General features: G+C 44.0%; 1 protein-coding gene across 1 annotated transcript in view; it reads left to right on the forward strand.

The window, feature by feature from the left end:
* Positions 1 to 21673, forward strand: part of LOC126195660 (proline-rich protein 2-like) — a 122520-nt gene extending 100847 nt beyond the window's left edge. Inside the window, exon 3 of the mRNA XM_049934285.1 lies at positions 21549 to 21673. Coding sequence (XP_049790242.1) covers positions 21549 to 21673 — 125 coding nt within the window. The remainder of the gene's footprint in view (positions 1 to 21548) is intronic.
* Positions 21674 to 22985: the final 1312 nt, after the last annotated feature.

The raw sequence follows: 22985 nt of genomic DNA on the forward strand, positions 1-22985 counted from the left end.
GCTGCATGTTGGCATTTTTCTCAAGTACAAATCAAGTCTCGGGGTTAAAAGAAGCCGGCCGCTACGGTCGCAGGTTCGAATCCTGCCTCGGACATGGATGTGTGTGATGTCCTTAGGTTAGTTAGGTTTAAGTAGTTCTAAGTTCTAGGGGACTGATGACCACAGCAGTTAAGTCCCTTAGTGCTCAGAGCCATTTGAACCATTTGATTAAAAGAAGCAAGAAGGGATACTGTTATTTTCTTTTAGTTGCCGTATTCAATTCGCAGACTGGTTCGATGCAGCTCTCCATAGCGCTATTCTGCGCTGTATAACTACTCAAAGCTATATCTGCATGAAGCTGTTTACAGCAGTCTAGCCTTGGTCACACTCTAGAATACCACCCACTCCGAGCACTCCCACTGCTGCATATGAGGTAAGAGGATTCTGTCGTCGGAAGGGATGAATGAAGTAGCTGAACGGCACTGCAGTCTGACGTAATAACTCACCCAGCACAGCGATTTATGGAATATTTTGACGTTTTATCTTCACTGGCGTCTCTCAATCGTTGCTGCGTCAGGCAGCAACTATCCTTCCTAGTGGTTCCGTCGTGAGGTGTCAACTTCGGTAAGGGGACTCGTTCTTCAGTCGACAGCACACGAACAGAGCGATCATAATATACAAAAAATAAAAAAACAGGAACTAAAATTTAACTCCGCTTTTGTTCTTGTTTTAGAGATACTCCAGAACTAGCAAACAAAGCAAATAAAAAATTCAAGAGGTTGATTTTCTACTTCTTGGTAGTAATTTAGTAGCACATACTACTGGTATGGTTTCTGAGTCGACTACTTAGTACGGTATAACCTTTCCCAGGTTGTCAGGAGTATACTTACCACAAATTGTACTTCTTTAGAGCATAAATGATAATACGTCGTACCACCTCTGATAGCTCCCAGCATCTAGTGGTGGTACGCCAGCTGTAGTTTCTGTTCGATGTGAAATACAGATTTTAATGGCCGTGTAATTTCTCTTGTTCCTTTCAGGAGCTTTTGGATATACAAATACCTTCAACAACGGTTTTTAAAGGCCTGTGGTAAGTATCCATACCACAAAAGTACTTTTTCCACTACACATGGGATGTATACTAACCACAGAATTAATATTACCTTTTGTGGACTGCTTGAAGCATACTTACCACTAACTTTGCTGTTTTACTATGGTAACTAAGGTCTTTCCACCTATGGATGTGCCTGACATCTTGTGATAGTACGCTCTACCGGATGTGTTAAAACTGCTACAATAATCAGTTTCTGTTCGTCGTGATGTAACTATTGCTGTTACTTGTCAAGTCAGAAACCATTTCCTTCTTTCTGTAGTATATACTATTGTGACATGCAGCACCTTTTACTTGACTGTCTGTTAAATAAAGCCGGCCGGTGTGGCCGAGCGGTTCTAGGCGCTACAGTCTGGAACCGCGCAACCGCTGCGGTCGCAGGTTCGAATCCTGCCTCGGGCATGGATGTGTGTGACGTCCTTGGGTTAGTTAGATGTCCTTGGGTTGGTTATGTTTAAGTAGTTCTAAGTTCTAGGGGACTGATGACCTCAGAAGATAAGTCCCATAGTGCTCAGAGTCAATTTTTTTTTTTTGTTAAATAAAATTTATAGGATTGCTTTCAGACTGTGGTAAGTAAATTCGACAAAATGCCGTTTCGTTTTTTCATTTTTTCACGTGTGATGGCGACCCAAAGCAGTTCACCGCAATTTTTATGCTAAATCACTAAAATAAAATTCTGACTTATAAGTACACTGTCCAATCACATTAACGTGATCACCTGTCAAAAGCCTGAATAATAATGTTTTACAGCGCGAACTGCTGTAGCACGTGCAGAGAGAATCAATGAGGTTCTGAAGGGCACCGACATGGATGTGGAGACATGCCGACTCCATTGCCGTGGCCAACTGCACTAGATTTGTCGGCTGAGGAACGATGGCGCGATCAGCCAGGTCGAGGTTGTCCCACAGATTCTCGACTAGGTGTAAATAAGGGAAATTTGGTGGCCAGAGGAGTACGGTAAACTCATCCTGCTGCTCTTCGAACCAAGCATGCACGCCGCGAGGTCTGTGACACGTTCCGTTGTCCTGCTGGTGGATGCCATCGTGCCGAGAAAATATAAACTGCATGTAGGGGTGGATGTGGTCCCTAACGACATAGGCACACTTGTGATGACCCATTGTGCCTTCCAGAATGACGAGATCACCTAGGGAATGCCACGAAATCATACCCCAGACAATTACGCACCACCTCCTTCGCTTTCAGAAGTTTCGCGCCTTAAGCGCCTACTGCCCTCTGTATGATGGATTCATATGAAATGGCTCCTGCGCCACCCAGTGCACGTCCAGTTGAAGTACTGGCGTGCAAATTCCAGCGCTTGTCGCCTCTGTACAGCACACAGCTTCGTCGCACGAACCAGGCGCACACACACAGCAACGGCCGCTGAACGGTCGTTGAGATTCTGGTAGACCCTTGATTCATCTGGGCGATCAGTTGCTCAGCAGTTGCAAGTCCATTTGTCGGTATACATCTCTGCAGCCATCGTCATTCCAGTCATCTATATGGTCCGTGCTGCACTAAGTTGCCATTACGACAGTTTCGGATTGCGCACTTTTGGCACGTACGGTATACTTTGACCACGGGGGCAGGCCAACAGTTTAGAAAATTATCCATTTCGGAAATACTTGACCCTTGAAACTTCCTGGCAGACTAAAACTGTGTGCCGGACCGGGACTCGAACTCGGGATCCTTGTCTTTCGCTGGCAAGTGCTCTACCATCTGAGCTACTCAAGCACAACTCACGACCCCTCCTCACAGCTTCAATTCTGCCAGCACCTCGTCTCCGACCTCCCAAACTTCACAGAAGCTCTTCTGCGAATCGTGCAGAACTAGCACTGGAAGAAAGGATATTGCGGATACATGGCTTAGCCACAGCCAGGGGGATGTTTCCAGAATGAGATTTTCCCTCTGCAAGGTTCGCAGAAGAGCTTCTGTGAAGTTTGGAAGGTAGGAGGCGAGGTACTGGCGGAAGTGAATCTGTGAGGACGGGCCATGAGTCGTGCTTGGGTAGCTCAGATGTTAGAGCACTTGCCCGCGAAAGGCAAAGGTCCCGAGTTCGAGTCTCGCTCCGGCACACAGTTTTAATCTGCCAGGAAGTTTCATAGCAGCGCACACTCCGCTGCAGAGTGAAAAATCTCATACTTGACACTTCTTCCGAAAGCCAATAATTATTCCCTCTTGTACGTCAGATAAATCGCCCCTTTTCTGCATTACGGCAACGACTGCACTGTTGGCTGCTTTCACCACTGCGAGTGTTCCCATTGCCATCTCTCACTGGTTATGGCATGTTGTCCTCGTACATAGTCGGTGGTCACATTAATATGACTGGACTTTGTATAATCAATTAATCAGAACTACAATACGATACCAAAAGAATTTATACAACTGAGTCTCTACAAACAATCTTCGCGCGAAGGTAGTATGGTATGCTTCTTGCACGTATCCTCTCAAAAACACAAAATTATAGGTGCGTGAATTCGCCAGCATATTTTGTTTGCTTTCTAGACACCGCGGGGAGATACGTGACGGGGAAGTGAGACACTTCGTAACACACGTTCCGAGTTGGCGGTGTCGTGGTGGTGGTGCTGAGGGTGGTAGCAGCCTAACTGCCAGCACTGCGAAGTGTTTATGGGAGGGGGCGAGCGCGGATGCAGGGAACGCGTGCTGCGTGGCGCGTGACGCAGCCCCTGCCTGCTGGAGGGGAGTGCGGAAGGGCGCTGGAGGGCGGAGCTGCGGTCTGGACAGACACGCTGCTCCGGTGGCGTCTGGCGTCATCTCCGTGTCCGATTGTTCCGCTTTCCGCAGATTATATGTTTGTGTCATAACAGAGGACGTCCTACAACTACGCTCTTGGAAAATAATTCGTCAACGTAAAGGCTACGGCTCCACATGCCTTTTTTCCAGCGGAATTTGAGCTGGAAAAAATGTGGTAGGAATTACATTGAATGTGGCGACCAGGCAGAGTATGAAAAACTGCCGGGCAGTGGCATCCACGCGGCCAAGTACACATGCCGGACCCCTTGAGACAAGCGTAGCCAAAGGTGAAGCCGTCACATTTGGCAAAGGCGCAGTTTCATCAACTATTGGAACTGACTCCTCACTACTTCCTGTGGTCCTGAAAAAATACATTTCTGTATTACACTGATTAAGGCTAGCGAAACATTCAACACAAATTTTTAATACATCTCAATAACTCACTCTATTATGTGAAAATATGAGCTGAGGAAGCTCATTTGCTTGCTGTACAGGTAAGGCTTCTTATTCTTTACTGCATCTCCACTTCTGCTCTCCTGCATTTTAAGGTTCTCAGTCAGCCATCCCTTTTGCTTTTCGGATGTTTCAGTATATTCTTAACTAAAATAAAATTTATGTACATTCTAATATGCTGATTATAATGTTCACATAACTTTCAGGAGTCTAGGATCAAGAAAGTCATTTGTTCACTTCTGTTCGTGTTTCTGTTTGGTCGTTCTTCGGCTGCACGTCTTATTCGTGATAATGAGTGTGGCTATATAGGAGAAGCTCAGAAAAGAGTTCATTAAAAAACCTACAATTGAAGATTGAATCAAAATCTGTCAGAAGTATGAAACAAAGGTAAATTTTCCTCGTTGTTGATGGGAAACACATCATGATTACAAAACACCCTGAGGATCAGCATGTGAATTTTTCAACCATAAAAAGTTCTCCTTTTACTAAGGTTTCAAGCTCCTCTTGAAGTTCTTCCGTTGCGGTTTATAATTGGGTTCTTTTGAAAATCAGCCTTGTGCAAAAACCATTAATTTATTTTCGTATTTACCCAGACTTATTTCGACACCTGTGTTTCATCTGCTGTGGGTCAAATTCTATTTCTGTAAAGTACAATATGAAATCTATAATAATTTAACTGCTGTAGGCCTAAGAGTTACAATATGTGCTACCTGCTTTGTTTTGTTTTGTTTAGACTCTCACCTTAAAATTACACCGCTAAATTAACTGCATTATTATACACCGGTTTTTGTGCTCGTTTTCATTGTTTTTGATAACATGTCATCTGAAAACTAGTTATGAAGAAAATTAATGCGTATTCATCGATAACTGTTTCGTGCGTGGAGGTTACGTGCGTTTTTGTACTTACATTTGCTTTCGTCCTGTTGCGTGTCTGGTTGGTGTTTCGATAAGCAGCTATTCAGTGCACTGTTTCAACACAATTTTTCTCACAAGTTTCGTTCACTAATTCACTTCACATGCACTTGGGCAAAATGTGGCGAAATGTGGTATGAGCAGAAAACATCTGACTCCATTCTCAGAGAGAGGTGTTAAGTTGTTGCCGCTGCTCACTTGATCATTTTTAGTCTTGTATTTGTTGTGGAGCTAATTTTGAATGTTTCGTCAGAACTGGTGTGGTGTGGCTGCAGGAAGAGGGCTTGATGTATGTAATACGTATGTTTGTGTGTGTGTGTGTGTGTTGAATAAGAGAGAGAGAGAGAGAGAGAGAGAGAGAGAGAGAGAGGAGACAGAGTGAGCTGGAGAGGGAACCGAGAAAACGGAAGTATTTATTTTTTATTTCTATTAATTTTTTTAAGGCTTTCAGTATTATGTTTTATGTGGGGAGGTGTTCACGGTGTTGTACTTTCATTCAGGACTCTCCTTGTATTATTGCTTTTTGCATGTATAGTTCTCCTCTGTTGTGAGTTTTTGATAGAGACTGCTGCTTTCTCTGAAGATCTTAAGATCAGTCTGTATGTTATTTGAGTGGTGGTTTTCTTTTATTAGGAGATATGCAAACGTGGGGTGTGTAATATCACTTTTTAAGGCTCTGAGGTGTTCAGAGTGCCTCCTTTTCAAATTTCTACATGTTTGGCCTACGTAGGCCGACTGGGTGAACTAGAGGTTAACTGATATATTCCGGTCTTTGGAGAATTTGTCTGCTGAGGTGTTCTTAGTGCTTGGATTTTTCTGTACTGTGTTATTTTTCTGTACTATGATATTTGTAGCCCTTGTTTCTTCAGTATGTTTCCCACCCTGTGCACATTTTTGTTACTTCATGTTAGTAAGTTGCATGCTGTACTCTTTGTAGGGTCTTCCTGGTACCTTGTGTTTGTCTGGAGTTTGTGTTCTTGATTCTCTGTCGTGGCTGGTGATTTTTTCATGGTTTGCTTTTAACTTTTTTTTAAGTTTTGTTGTTCAGTTTGTTTATCATTTATATGTTGTACCCATTCTCTTTGGCTATTTCGTGAATTATGTTTAGTTCCTGCGTGTAGTTGAGTTTGTCCAGTGGAGTTCTGTTAAACCTGTGTAGCATGTGTCTGAAACGTGAGAGTTTATGTGCATGGGGATGGTGAATTTTCTGTTTGGGTTAACTGTATTTATGTCACTGTGTAATTGTTTTATTCGGGCGTCTGTTTCATGAGTCAAGCAAATGAAGTCATCCACGTATTGGAACCAGTATATAATCTTGTACTGGTTTGCATGTATGATTTCATTGAATATTTTGTTTTCATCTTGGTTTAGAAATATGTTTGCAAGTAGACCACTGATGTTTCAGATCAAATGGCTCTAAGCACTATGGGACTTAACATCTGAGGTCGTCAGTCCCCTATACTTAGAAATACGTAAACCTAACTAACCTAGGGACATCACACACATCCATGCGCGAGGCAGGATTCGAACCTGCGACTGTAGCAACAGCGCGGTTCCGGATTGAAGCGCATAGAACGTCTCTGCCACAGCTGCCGGCTAGACCACTGATGGGTGAGCCCATTGGTAGGCCATGTTTTTGTAGGTAGAACTCCTTCTTGAAAGTGGAGTAGTTCTGTTCTGTTAAAATCTTTAGGGTGGCTTCTATCTCATCTGTGTGTGCAGTTGTTATGTCTCTTTGACACTGCAGCTATTTTTGACCCACAGAAGATGACACATAGGTGTCGAAACATGTCTAGCTAAATACGAAAATAAGCTGATTGTTTTCGCATAAGGCTGATTTTCAAAACAACCCAGTAAAAAGTTCGTTTTGTTTGTCCTAGTAGCTGTGATAGCCAGCAATTACTGTTCCGATAAACTGATATGGGAGGCTAGGGACGCGGAGGAGATGAAAATTTGTTCAAAGCAACTGACATACAGAGAAAAATATACGCACAGACGTTAAATCAGCCACAATCGAAACTTCCTCCAGAATGTTCTATTGGTACACCTTTTACACTGTTTTTGTGCTGATGAGGAATTTTCCCTGCGCGAAAACCTTTTACGACCTTATTCAACACAAAACTCGACCCCTCTAAGAAGAGCTTTTAACTACATTGTATCATGAGCAAAACAGCTGTAATTCCATTAGAGAAATACGCCGTGGTACATTTCGCTGAGTGAGACCTGGGAAATATGATGCGCCCGCTCAGCAGCCGTGTGAATTCCAGTGCTGTGGGACCACCCTTACTTAGACCTCATTTCTGTTTCTTCTGTGATTTTTCCACCCAAATTCCCCTGGGAAAAACGCATGTGGGGATGTAGTCTTAGGAACATCACAAAATCAAACAGTCAAAATGCCTTGATGTGAACATTATAGAAACCGTACCTTGCACATGGAAACAATGAGTCTCTAACAGTCTTATTCACCTTTTTCAAATAATTGTATGCTCTTCCGAAAGATGAACTGTTTAAGGTCGTTATACCCAACTGAGAAACACTAGTGAACTTATTTACCTGATCAGTTAGCTTTCCTCTTATTTTAAAATCACTCTACGGTCTCGTTGAAGTTTATCTTCCGCCATTCTTTTCACTTTCTCTTGTTCTCAGTTCTTGGTTTGTCTCCAAAACAGAAATGCTTCACACGATTTCTGAATGCATCTGTGTCATGCATCGTGTAACCTGTGACGCCAGTTTCCTGAAACTTACAGTTTCAACCAACCATTCTTTTTCAGGTAAAAACCATTTAGGATATATGACACGTTGAGAGCAATTTTTCTTCATTTAAGACTCATTTCAAATATATGACATGTTGTGACAAGCATGATATTTTCTGGACCTCACTAAGAAAAAATAAAATTCAGAGTATTACGTAAAATCAACTTACAAGAAAATAAGCATTATAATAAAAGAAGTGATTTTTAAAATAAAACCAAGTTACACATATTCTGAACTATACATAGCGTTAGATAAGGAAAGTTAACAAAATTTTGATGTTCCTTCAAATCGGGACGAATGAGGTACCTCGTAATCTGACTGAAAGTATCCGGGCATCCATTAGTGGATATTAATATGGGGTCTGTACAGCCTTCACTGTTATGGCAGCTTGAACTCTGCTAGCGACTGTTTCAGTGAGGTGTCTGGATGTCTGTGGGAGGATGATAGCCGAAACCTGGGAAGGCAGCGACGTTGTGCACTGGGGTCTGGAGTGAAGTCGAGGTTCTCGCTCGTACCAAATGTGTTCCGTTGGGTTCAGGTCGGAACTCTCGTCAGCACAGTCAATTTTACGAGTACCGTTGTTCATAAGCCATAGTCTCCCAGATACTGCTTTATGACAATGAGCATTGTCAAGCTGATACAGGTAAGTCATTCTTTCATAAGTGTTTCTCCATTGTATGGAATATACAGTGCTGTAAAATTTGTTCATAAGCTTTCCCCTTCAGCAGTAGCATAGCCAAAGGATTTTTAAGCATGAAAATAGGAACTACCCAAGACAGACTGGCCCTGAATCCGTTTTCATCTTCTGATTCCTTAAAATGTTTCTTAATTCTCTTTTTAACACCCTCGTAGAGCCTAGTCACCGTACGTGTTAGACTTATATCTCTTTCCACGATACTTTCTGCTTTCTTTGTCAAGCACATATGGTATAATGACCTTGTTCCATTCTAGAGGCTGATTATCGCCATATAAGAATGTAAAAAACTTACTGCAAGAACTTGCGCCAAAGTATCGCGCGTCGCTGTTAGGATCTAGATGCCAATATTCCCTGAACCAGAAGATTTACTGTTTTCTAGTATGTCAACACTTTTTCTTATTTGTACGGCTGTTATCATTTCTAATTTGCATTCGTCATGTGATACGTGTTTTCCTGCTGGAATTCTGTTCTATTCTCTCACAAGCTTGATTTTTTTTTTCATTTCAGGACACTAATTTGACCTATTACGTTAATATTTCTACTGTAAATGATCTTGGATGACTGTATTTATCAAATATTATTAATAACAGTACAAGCTATCTTCAGTGAAGAAGAAATCACTGGCTGAAGAGAGAACATGTAAAGGTTGAGAAGTGCTGATGTTACCTCCTCTTAGTTGTTAAAATGAACGATTCGTTTTCTCGTCAGCTCACATCTAAGAGACTAAGAGTGGCGTGTGGTACGTTGTTGCATCGCCCTGTACCATGCGCCTCTGTTGCTATGAATCGGGGGGACGATAAAACGATCCAATTAATAGTTTAGTCCGATTATAAGGTATAACCTCTACCCATACTATTTCACACGAACTATCTACTTCAATTTCGCCACAAGGCAAACTACCTCTGACAGCAATAAATACTCCACCACCCACTGTATTTATCCTTTCTGAACACTGTTAGATCGTTTGAAAAAATTTCGGCTGAACTTATTTCTGGCTTTAGCCAGCTCTCTGTGCCTACAACTATTTGAGCTTCAGTGCTTTCTATTAGGGCTACGACAATTTACAACTACAATAGCAATCGTTTCTACAACTACCTTACTGTGTTTTACCTGCCTTTTGTATCCCTTGTGGGAGGCGGCGCGTGGGTAGGAACAGGAAAAGGAAAAGGTACTGCAGATACTGTTCAAGCACCATTACTAGTGGATACACATATGCAAACATTAATATCAGAACAGTAATATCAGAAATTGAGTCCGCCTTGATGCAAAACACCTTGTTATTCATTTACTTCTTTATTATCCCAAACTAGTTTCGACGACAAATGTCACCATCATCAGTGGTTTTTTTTAATCTAAAACATGCAGAAAATGGTATGGTTGTACAAACACAGTAAAACATTATTACATTTTTACAAATCGTCTTTTGAAAAATAGTTTTATATTGTTACTTTCATACTACCTTATTATTGTATGTTGTTTTAAGCAATTATAGGCGCTGTTTGTGACATATTTTCTGTGCTCTTATTTTTCTGGTGCCTTCTTTTTACATAGCGAACATCAGGTAGTATGAAAGTATCAATATAAAACTATATTTCAAAAGACGATTTGTAAAAATGTAATAATGTTTTACTGTGTTTGTACAAAAATACCATTTCCTGCATGTTTTAGATTAAAAAACCTCACTGATGATGGTGATATTTGTCACCGAAACTAGTTTGGGATAATAAAGAAATAAACGAATAACAAGGTGTTTTGCATCAAGGCGGACTCAATTTCTGATATTACTGTTTTTCTATGCAAACACGGACCAAATGGAATATAATATTACTATATGCAAACATATTACATAACTTGCAAGGTGGTGCGAAATTGATGCTAAGTGTCCTGGCTGGCTGCACCTGATGGACTGAAACAGTCGCGGAACTCGTACACCTCGACAGCGTCGGCTAGAGGGTGCTGTCGTCGGTGTCTCTCGTAGCGCCAACCAAGCAGAGCGGAACTACGTTGTGGCATCGTAGCTATCGATACCACACTGCCTACTTTTAGACGGACGCCCCTTCTGTGGTTCCCTGAGACCCTCTAATCTAAGAAAACCGCCCAGTCCCTTCAACATAGCCACCCCTACCCGTGTAGCCACCTGCTGTGTGTAGTGGACTCCTATTAAGTGGAACCCAGAAACCCAACACCCGATGGCGCAAGTCAAGGAATCTGCAGCCTACACGGTCACAGAACCGCCTGAGCCTCCGATTCAGTCCCTCCACTCGGCTCTGCACCAAAGGACCACGGTCGGTTCTATCGACGATGCTGCAGATGGTGAGCTCCGCCTTAATCTCGGAAGCAAGACTGGCAGTCTTCACCATTTCCGCTAGCCGCCCGAAACCAGACAGAATCTGCTCTGATCCAAAGCGACACACGTCATCGGTACCGACATGAGCCACCACTTGCAGTTGGCTGCACCCTGTACTCTTCATGGCTTCCAGAAGCACCCTTTCTACATCCGGAATGACTCCCCCCAGAATGCACACGGAGTGCACACTGGCTTCCTTCCCTTCCTTGGCAGCCATGTTCCTAAGAGGCCCCATCACGCGCCAAACGTTGGAACAACCAACTACCAGCAAACCCACCCTCTGTGAATGCCCAGACCTTGCAGGCCTAGAAGCTTCCTCTGGAATAGGGTGGACGATTGCATCCAGCTCAAAGATATCATCAGCCACAGATGCCAGAAACCTGTTCGTCAAACGAGCTGGGGAGGCCCTATGATTGGCCCCTCAGAAAGTTTTTCGCTGCCTGCCAGACTTTGGAACGATGTCCCTCCGAACCATGGGTGTGGGGCCAACCTCAGTGCAGGCAATACCCGTGGTAGTCACAGCAGTGGACCGATCGGAGGAAACGTGGGACGTGCTCAGCGTCCCTCGCATCCCCGCATTCGATCCCACACAGTAACCCTCCTTGGCAACGGCCTCAAGTTGTGTGACGGAAGTCAACGCAGCCTGGAGCTGTGAGTGAAGGGTCTCCAACTCAGCTTGCATCTGTACACAACAATCACAGTTCCTATCCAATACTGCAGTAGCTACTGTTTTAATCTCGTAAAAATATGCAACAAACGAACGGTGTACTCGTCTTATTAGCAGTGGGAAATCGAAGTGCTGTCTCACTGATGGTCTAACTGACACAGCTGTTCAAACAAACAAACAAAAGCCTGTGCGATACGAGGGTCGATACAACGGTCGATAGCAAAGGCTGTACTGTACACTACACTGTTATTGAAGTAAAAGTTTGTGCCTAGTAAGCACTCGAACACGCAAGAAATTTCAAAAATGAACTAGTAACTACACAGATAACCGAAAATAAGTCGATCCTGTTAGAAGCTCGTAAAAATATGTAACAAGCGAACGGTGTACTCGCCTTGTTAGTAGCAGGTACTAGCAGTGCGCTCTCGCTGACGGTCTAACCGACTTTTATGTTCAGTGAGTGAAGCGAAAAAGCTTCTGAATGTTTGTTTGCTAGAGAGATGTATTTCTGTTAATGTTAGTGTGCAGCAGAAGTCTTTTACGGATTGAATAAGAGTTCACTCCATCTTCAATAAACGCAATAGTTCTGTAAACGTCTCAGGGGAGCAGTAAAGCCGCGTACTGCGCTCAAAAGAGATAATGTATGGGGAAACTTTCTGCTGCAACGGCTTATTAAACGGGTCATGTCCACGTCTGTAACTTTTCTGGTATTTTAACTCTCTGCCAGATGTGTAATTTCAACGGTAAGAATCACAGAATTACGGAATTAAAGAAAGACAAATGATATTCTTCCACCGCAGCGGACGGAATCTGGTACTTTACACACAACGGAATAGAGCAACCACGACAAGGCAAAAAGCAATCATCAACATACCTCAGGAAATAAAACAAGTTATATCTTAAAGCTGGTGGAGACAATGAGAAGCTAGCGTATTTGATAACTTAGGCCATAAAAATATAGTTCAAATGTAAATAAATAAACAATTTGAAGTAGGAAATAAGATGTAGTTAGCATGCTACTGATATGGTGACAACATCTGAGATTGCATTTACGTGTCACTCGCTGTCTAAAGAGTGCCACTGTAAAGACCTACTGCGTTTCGTGTCAGTTTTCAAAGCGGTTCTTGTGCGGATTCTGGGATTCTCGATGTATGAAAAAGAATTTTTATTGAAACTTCTTTTCAACTTCACTGATGATTGTAGAATATGTGAGGCACACTTGGCTTTCAGATATTTCCACAGGAACAAAATCTCTAGGACAGAGAGTACTGAGACTATACTGAATTTCGCGGTTACATGAAGTGAAGGACCTTCCGGCAAACGATTTCCATCTACTGTGGTACATCGATAAGTCTTGAAGCGTGCGAGCCTATAATGTTTCAAACTTTGTGACAGATAAGCCTCTTTTTGAATTGCCCTTAAGACGATAAATAAAAAGGGAGCCTACGATACCACTTACCTGATAAGCTTACAGCCTCGATGCAGCGCACCGGATGCTTACTAAGCTGTCAAGGATCTTCCGTTGCACGGCAATGGAAATTCTATCAACAGTCTCCATTCGAACTTCATGCGTTATTAAGGAAACTGGCATTGCCGTTTTTATCAACCAACATCCTTTCGCCAAAGTACTTCCACATCATAAAGTTTCGAAAATTTCGCAATACATAAGAAGTGAAATGGTAATTCGCGTAGTACCCTTAATAAAAATTCTTGCTTCCATAATCCGTCGCTATTGACCTTGTTGCTAACTAGAGATTGAACACTGATCTTCCTTTCTTCCTTTGCTCATGACCGCAGTGCCGATCTATGTTGAATGCAGCGAAGGAAATTCTGTCGAAACCGCCTTGAGTGGCGTAATATTCTGCAGCCTATGTACAGACTTATCTACTTAGGTGTAAAGGAAGTACTAGAGGTAATGGTAAAGCGAAGGTTTACATTCTTAGGACATCTCTAAGGAATAATAAAGGAAAGGCTAACAAAACAAACATTCATGTACATCTTGAACAGAACTCCACAATTGCATGGATAACGGAAATAAGAAAAGAACTGGAAAAGAACAACGCCAAAGAGTCAGAAATAACAGAAAGAAATTTTTTAAGAATAAAATACTACTAGCAGATTTATAAGGCTTTCAAGGCAGAATAAACCAGAAATGAGGAGCAATACGAAAAAAGAAAGAAACAAATAACGTGGTAAGAAGATGAAGGAGTACTGGAGAAGTAGTAAACGACAAAAGAGGAAGAGGAAATGAAGTTCTTACGTGAACCTTGTTGGCCAACACCGAGATTGAAAAATATCACACGTCAATATTAAGTGAAAAAGTACAAACCGTTATATGTTCCCATGGCTGATTGAAGTATCACAAGAGAAGGAATGTTACCAAACCTTTTACAATTCTTCGGGCTGACGCCGGAGGGCAGACTGAAGCACGATCGTATACAGGTCGTGAATGAGCAAATCACCGAACACTCAAGCTGGAGGTGTTGGAGGCTGTACACAGTAAATTCGAGACTTTGATATACAACTATTTTTTTCTCTCTCTTCTCTCTCTCTGTTTACTATGTAATTTAGGTTTACCGTCTCGTACATGGTCCAGTTTGTTGTAAAGGTAGTAAACAGTGCCATGTGACAGTGGGACGTGAAAATACTTCAAACTTTGTACTGTAATTTCAGCAAAATTGTAATCACACCTTTTCTTATTTTTCATTGATACCCTTTTAATTGTGTTGTTAAAGATTTAAGTAAAATGCTAATAACAGAATATGTATTATGAAATACAATCTTTATTTGTAAACGCAGGAGAGAGAGCGACTCTAAGTAGGGAAAAGACAGTATTTGTTGTTGAGTGTGCTGACATACACACTGTCCAGTCCACCACCTATATTCGAAGTCAACGTACAATAACCTCTCGCAAACGGCTGTTGGCAGTACTGTCGGTGGAGAAAATACAAAACGTGAGGCGAACACGGAAAACTGTGCAGCCATTGTCGTAATCTGGAAACAGAGTGATGTACCTGAAGTGCAAAAGGGCATCATTATTGGCTTTCGGGCCAATAGTGAAAGCATTTCCGAAATGCCGCAAACCAAAACCTTAGCCGAAGCAACTGTGGTGCACCATGGGCCATAGATAACAGGTGTGGAGGACTACTGCGGAGATGTGTATGGGCAAACAGGCGTGCAACTGTTGAGTAAGTGACCGCTCAGATGAAAGAAGGGGCTGCCAAAGGTGCTTCTTCAACGAGCGCGTGGTCTCCACAACAGAGGCCTGGTTGATGCATCCATACTGACGGTGAAAACAGTACAGTCATTGTCATAATGCGGAAGCGAAGCGATTTATCTGACGTCCAAAAAGGGCATGATCACCTTGCGAGCCAAGTGTGGAAACAATGCCAAAACGGTTAAGTTTAAAACTGTTCACGTGCCGCCTTGGTTAAAGTATACCGTGCCTGGAAAAATGGCACTTTCGAAAACAGGCGGCGAGGCAACTATGTTGCATCTCAGGATCATAGATGAGAGGTGAAGAACGTCTGCAGAGATGTGAACGGCTGAATAGCCGTGCAGCTGTTGAGTAACTGATCATCCATATGAAACAAAGAGCTGCCAGGAGTGCCTCCTCAACGATCGCTCAGCTAGTGTTCCCGCGGTTGGGCATTCGCAGCAGGCGCCTGGATCCTGCTCCCCTGCTGATCTTCGGTGACTAAGGCTGGAATCTGCACGTCAGTACCACAGCTGGACGGCCACCGAGAGGCGACAGGTGGCCTTTCCAGCCAAATCACATGCTCCATCCTACAGACTGCCGTTGGCGTGTGCGGTTTGGAAAGTCTGAAAGAAGACATCTTACGACAATCGTCGGAAGGGTGGGGGTATTGTAGCATCTACCAATAGAACAACGCAACGTACAATTCGGGTCGCAGTGTGCGTGCGTGGTTCGAAGAGCACCAGGATCATCTACATCTACATCTACACTCCTGGAAATTGAAATAAGAACACCGTGAATTCATTGTCCCAGGAAGGGGAAACTTTATTGACACATTCCTGGGGTCAGATACATCACATGATCACACTGACAGAACCACAGGCACATAGACACAGGCAACAGAGCATGCACAATGTCGGCACTAGTACAGTGTATATCCACCTTTCGCAGCAATGCAGGCTGCTATTCTCCCATGGAGACGATCGTAGAGATGCTGGATGTAGTCCTGTGGAACGGCTTGCCATGCCATTTCCACCTGGCGCCTCAGTTGGACCAGCGTTCGTGCTGGACGTGCAGACCGCGTGAGACGACGCTTCATCCAGTCCCAAACATGCTCAATGGGGGACAGATCCGGAGATCTTGCTGGCCAGGGTAGTTGACTTACACCTTCTAGAGCACGTTGGGTGGCACGGGATATATGCGGACGTGCATTGTCCTGTTGGAACAGCAAGTTCCCTTGCCGGTCTAGGAATGGTACAACGATGGGTTCGATGACGGTTTGGATGTACCGTGCACTATTCAGTGTCCCCTCGACGATCACCAGTGGTGTACGGCCAGTGTAGGAGATCGCTCCCCACACCATGATGCCGGGTGCTGGCCCTGTGTGCCTCGGTCGTATGCAGTCCTGATTGTGGCGCTCACCTGCACGGCGCCAAACACGCATACGACCATCATTGGCACCAAGGCAGAAGCGACTCTCATCGCTGAAGACGACACGTCTCCATTCGTCCCTCCATTCACGCCTGTCGTGACACCACTGGAGGCGGGCTGCACGATGTTGGGGCGTGAGCGGAAGACGGCCTAACGGTGTGCGGGACCGTAGCCCAGCTTCATGGAGACGGTTGCGAATGGTCCTCGCCGATACCCCAGGAGCAACAGTGTCCCTAATTTGCTGGGAAGTGGCGGTGCGGTCCCCTACGGCACTGCGTAGGATCCTACGGTCTTGGCGTGCATCCGTGCGTCGCTGCGGTCCGGTCCCAGGTCGACGGGCACGTGCACCTTCCGCCGACCACTGGCGACAACATCGATGTACTGTGGAGACCTCACGCCCCACGTGTTGAGAAATTCGGCGGTACGTCCACCCGGCCTCCCGCATGCCCACTATACGCCCTCGCTCAAAGTCCGTCAACTGCACATACGGTTCACGTCCACGCTGTCGCGGCATGCTACCAGTGTTAAAGACTGCGATGGAGCTCCGTATGCCACGGCAAACTGGCTGACACTGACGGCGGCGGTGCACAAATGCTGCGCAGCTAGCGCCAATCGACGGCCAACACCGCGGTTCCTGGTGTGTCCGCTGTGCCGTGCGTGTGATCATTGCTTGTACAGCCCTCTCGCAGTGTCCGGAGCAAGTATGGTGGGTCTGACACACCGGTGTCAATGTGTTCTTTTTTCCATTTCCAGGAGTGTACATTCATAATCCGCAAACCACCTGAAGATGTGTGGCGGAGGGTAATTTGAGTACCTCTATCGGTTCTCCCTTCTATTCCAGTCTCGTATAGTTCGTGGAAAGAAAGATTGTCGGTATGCCTCTGTGTGGGCTCTAATCTCTCTGATTTTATCCTCATGGTCTCTTCGCGAAATATACGTAGGAGGGAGCAATATACTGCTTGACTCTTTGGTGAAGGTATGTTCTCGAAACTTCAACAAAAGCCCGTACCGAGCTCCTGAGCGTCTCTCCTGCAGAGTCTTCCACTGGAGTTTATCTATCATCTCCGTAACGCTTACGCGATTACTAAATGATCCTGTAACGAAGCGCGCTGCTCTCCGTTGGATCTTCTCTATCTTCTCTATCAACCCCAGCTGGTACGAATCCCACACTGGTGAGCAATATTCAAGCAGTGGGCGAACAAGTCTACCTACTTCCTTTGTTTTCGGATTGCATTTCCTTAGGATTCTTCCAATGAATCTCAGTGTGGCATCTGCTTTACTGACGATCAACGTTATATGATCATTCCATTTTAAATCTCTCCTATGCGTACTCCCAGATAAATTATGGAATTAACTACTTCCAGTTGCTGACCTACTATATTGTAGCTAAATGATAAGGGATCTTTCTTTCTGTGTATTCACAGCACATTACACTTGTCTACATTGAGATTCAATTGCCATTCCCTGCACCATGCGTCAATTCGTTGCAGATCCTCCTGCATTTCAGTACAATTTTCCATTGTTACAACCTCTCGATATACTACAGCATCATCCGCAAAAAGCCTCAGTGAACTTCCGATGATATCCACAAGATCATCTATGTATATTGTGAATAGCAACGGTTCTACGGCACTCCCCTGCGGCACACCTGAAATCTCTCTTACTTCGGAAGACTTCTCTCCATTGAGAATGACATGCTGCGTTCTGTTATCTAGGAGCTCTTCAATCCAATCACACAGATGGTCTGATAGTCCATATGCTCTTACTTTGTTCATTAAACGACTGTGGGGAACCGTATCGTACGCCTTGCGGAAGTCAAGAAACACGGCATCTACCTGGGAACCCGTGTCTATGGCCCTCTGAGTCTCGTGGACGAATAACCATACACTCCTGCCACCAAACTGCTCCGTTTTGAACCCAATGAACCCTCAGCCGTGAAACAGAGCTCAACTGAACACGACACTGGAGTCGTCACAGCTCAGCATCTCTGTCGGTACCTGCTAGAACTTTAGTGACGCCCTTCCTTCACGTCTTTCTGTGGTTAGTCAGGCTTTTGACAGTTCCCCACAGTAAAGTGACTGGGCTGTGTGTGTCTGGTATAGTTAATCAAAGTTTACAACAAGAATCAGTGATTGGTCGCATATGATTCTAGGCCTGCCACACGTTTGCTTCAGAAACGTGACAACTCCCAGAGTTGTCCACAGTTAGAAACAATAGCGGAAATCAATCCGCTCAATGCAAGCATCAAGCCAATGACAGCATCCCGTTTTAATTACAGTCGATAAGTCAATGTCTCAAGATGCCGAAACAAACAAAATCTATATTTTCAATTTTTGAGGAGTTATCGCATTTAGTAGAGGCAAAGGTGGAAAAATGGGCCCCTGCTGGTATTATGGGTCCCCTACATATTTGGAAGTACAGGCCACGAATTTTAGCGGAGAGCACGCGAACTACTAGAACTAGTTGCCAAACTTCACTGTAGAGTGCGCAGTGTAGTAGCTGTCATGGTTTGTGGGTAGCTGATCTGTGAATTTTTTCGCTATCGTCAAAAGTTTGAAAGGTTAGTGTTTACTTGAATAAAACACAAATTTCTAACACGTTATTAGTAAAAGTAAGGTAAGCTACGTATTTGGCTTGTTGTTGGGACGCCGTTTTACATTAATTAACGTCGGTTGCGAACCAAACTAACCGTAGGCAAAATCGTTTCTCCCAAGATGGCGAGGGTGGATATATGGGCCCCTTTGGCTGCTGGTATTATGGGCCCCGTAAAGTCAATCAGATTTTATGGGATCATTTACAAATATTGCTACTCTTTATGTTTCAGATGCCTCGAAGGCATCTTGTACCCCTAAAAAAATCGAAACGGCAATCGTGGGACAAAGCAAATATGGCAAATGCTATTGTAGCTATTAAAGAGAAACAAATGGGGTTGAAAAAAACAGTTAAAGAGTATTCCGGCCCTCGTTCTACGCTCCAAAGGCTTTCACGAATCGATAAACCGGTCGAAGAAACACTTAATATTAAATTGGGCCGTTCACCGATTTACCACAGAGACTTGAGGACGAACTGGTTAAATATCATCTCATTATGGAATCCAAATTCTACGACCTTACCAGAAATGACGTCAGGCGCATGGTCTACCAGCTTTGCACAAGAAATAAAATCCCTCTTCCATCTGTACAGGGCGAAGTTGCTGGTCGAGCTTGGTTCGACCATTTTATGTCACGGTACAAAATTATTCTGTCTATTTGGAAGCCATCCGCAACTTTGATTTCACGTGCGAATGGGTTTAATAAACAAGCTGTCGACAATTCAGTAACTACAAATATCCTACGGACAGAGTTTTTAATGTAGACGAGTCAGGTCTTAGTGTCGTTCAAAGCAAAATTTCTCGTGTCTTCGGCCTGAGGGGAAACAGGCAAGTTGGTGCATTATCTGCAGCTGAAAGAGGATAACTTGTAACGTGTGTGTTGTGCATGAGCGCGTCTGGTACTTTCGTCCCACCAATGCTAATTTTCCCCAGGAAAAATATGACGGATACACTGATGAAAGGGGCTCCGCCTGGCTCTAGAGGAAGGTCTCATCCCTCTGGTTGGATTGAGAGCAACCTATTCACTGATTGGTTAATCCATTTTATCTCTAAAACAAAGCCGTCAAAAGATGATCCTATTTTGCTTATTTTAGATGGGCACCATACCCACATAAAGAATATTGACGTAATTGATATAGCTCGTGAACACCATGTTACAATAGCTTGCCTCCGCACACTACACACAAGCTGTAACCACTAGATAGGAGCTTCGTGGAACCCCTTAAGAATCGTTATAGTGACTGCATAAGGCAATGGATGCTGCACAACAATAGGCCTCTTGGACCAAACAAAATTGCTGAACTACTTGGGAATGCATTCCTGAAATGTCAAACAGCTGAAATAGCCATTTCAGGCTTCAGAGTCACAGGAATTTTTCCTGTAAATCGCAAAGTGCTTAATGATATTGACTTTTCTCCCTCTGAAGATATTGGCGTTCAAAGTCTGACTCTAGATGCTCTGAAAGCCAGTAAATGGCGAACTCCTAAGGACAAGCCTTCAAGTCAATCAGCTCAATGCATTCATCCTGGCACATCATCGACATTAACTACACTATCAGTAAGAGACTTGGCAGACGCTGGGCCCTCAGGATGCTCTTCCCAACAACGTTTCGGTCATGTTTCTCCCCAAGACGTATTGCCGATACCAAGACCAAAAAGAAAATTGACAAACAAAGGCTCTAAACCCATTACTTGTGCTATTGTAAGTTCTTCTCCTTATAAACGTCACTAGAAGAGGCAGAAGAAAAGAAAAATAAGAAAACTAAGAAGAAACAAGACGGAAAAGAAAAGAGCAGTACAATGAAGAACGGCGGCAATGAAAAACAACCAAATTCTAGAACAAGTAGGAGAAATAAGTTAGTGTATGAACATGAATCAGATGAAGAAGGTGAAGAGGCAAGTTTAGGTTTTGATTCGGGAGAATCCCTCCCAGACATTGAAGTTTGTGTTTCTGTCCCTGATGTTGACGACGCTGTATGTCTATTCTGTGAAGGGGTTTTTTCAAAGTACACAAAAGGTGAACTTTGGGTTCAGTGTATAGCCTGTGAGATGTGGGCTCACAACGAATGCGCTGGATGCGAAAAAATTCTTATGTGTCTGACTATTGCAAATAGACTAGGCGTAGGCTGTTAAAATCATCCCACCAGTATACTAATCAACAATGTTCAGAGTGAATCTTTCTTTCAATATACACAAAAATTAAATAAAATAATTTTTTTTTCAAATTTTTGTTTCTCTTTATTTCAAACTACCATGGGGCCCATATTACCAGCACAAATTCTTGACGCAACAAAATGCAGACTACCATGAAAAAAATAAAATTTTCTTTTAAATATTAAAAAGTTGAACCAAAACAGGTCGTAACTATTGCAGGACATACTAGAGAAATGTTATATGTTAATTTCAGGTGATTATACTAAAAATAAAAGGTGTTATATAAAAAAAACAAAGTGGGGGCCCATTTATCCACCTTTAACTCTAATAATCGGTTCATTTTGAATCTATGTTCCATGCGGGAATAGACGTTACAAGTTACAGGACAGATTCATAATGAATTAATCTTGTATTACTCATCCCATTAATGAGGGCGCTTGTAGCATCACGTCGCAGTGGGGAAGTGGAAGTGGAGTGCTGGAAATTGCGGTACGAGGTACGGGTCCGCAGCGCGGCCCAGAGGCACACTCGGAGTGCAGGCCCTTGTCGGGGGTGGAGCCTCCGCCCCCCAAGACGCCGGTGTCGAGGCTCACACGCCAACACCGTCCAGCGGGGGCGGCCCAGACCCTAGCTGATCGATAGCCTCCTGTCCTGTGCTGTCACCGTCTTCTGCGGCGCCCTGCTAGGGAGAGGTCGCTGCATCTCGTGCGACACTCTCCTGTTAGAACGGTACAGCCCGACAACTTCCTCCTCATGTTTCTTACATCTAAATCTACAGCTACAGATGTACCCCGCAAGTCACCGTGGCGGAAGGTACTTTATACCACTATACTTTATACCACCACTAGTTATTTCCTTTCCTTTTACACTCGCAAGAAGAGCGAGGCAATAACGACTCTCTTTATGCCTCCGTATGAGCCTTAATTTCTTACATCTTATCTTAGCGGTTCGTACGCGAAGTTTACCTTGCAGCAGAAGAATCCTTCTACAGTCAACTTCTGATTCCGGTTCTCCATATTTTCTCAGTACTATTTCGCGGAAAGAATTTCATCCTCCCTCCACAGATTCCCATTTGATTTCACGAAGCATCTGCATAAGACTCTCGTGTTGACCGAACCTACCGGTAACAAGAACTAAGAGGGTTGCCTATAGAGTAATGCACCGCATTTTTTTCTTCAACAATTCTTTATTGAACATAATCAGAATTATACACACGAAAGAGTGGTGCGTTATCCACACATTCTAATTTTCCACGTAATCTCCATCCCGTTCTATAGCCTTCCTACAGGGCGAAACAAGGGCGCGTATGAACTATCGGTGTTGTGGATTGGCAAGACCGCCAACCCACGGAGTTTGGAGGAAGCCGAAAGGCAGGTTGGCGTGAGGTCTGGAACAGTTCAAGGAAATGAGACTAACAAAAAACGTACGTAGCTGCTGGAATACTTAACTTGAATCCATAATTGGTGAACATCGCTCTTGACGGTACATGTCTTACAGCATCAATAGTAACTGGTAATGGCGCCTTGCTAGGTCGTAGCAAATGACGTAGCTGAAGGCTATGCTAACTATCGTCTCGGCAAATGAGAGCGTAATTTGTCAGTGAACCATCGCTAGCAAAGTCGGCTGTACAACTGGGGCGAGTGCTAGGAAGTCTCTCTAGACCTGCCGTGTGGCGGCGCTCGGTCTGCGATCACTGATAGTGGTGACACGCGGGTCCGACGTATACTAACGGACCGCGGCCGATTTAAAGGCTACCACCTAGCAAGTGTGGTGTCTGGTGGCGAAGCCAGTTCTTCACTGTGCTGACTGACAGATGCAGCGCCAACTACCGAGATGTAATGTATTTGCGCTCGCGAATGACAACATCAGTTCGCTGCAACATGTCAGGTGTGACAGCCCTTGATGGTCTGCAAATCGTGAAGGTCTTCCGAACCGCCATCTGATGAT

The sequence above is a fragment of the Schistocerca nitens genome, chromosome 7 (genome assembly GCF_023898315.1).
Source record: "Schistocerca nitens isolate TAMUIC-IGC-003100 chromosome 7, iqSchNite1.1, whole genome shotgun sequence".
NCBI classification, from domain to species: domain Eukaryota; kingdom Metazoa; phylum Arthropoda; class Insecta; order Orthoptera; family Acrididae; genus Schistocerca; species Schistocerca nitens.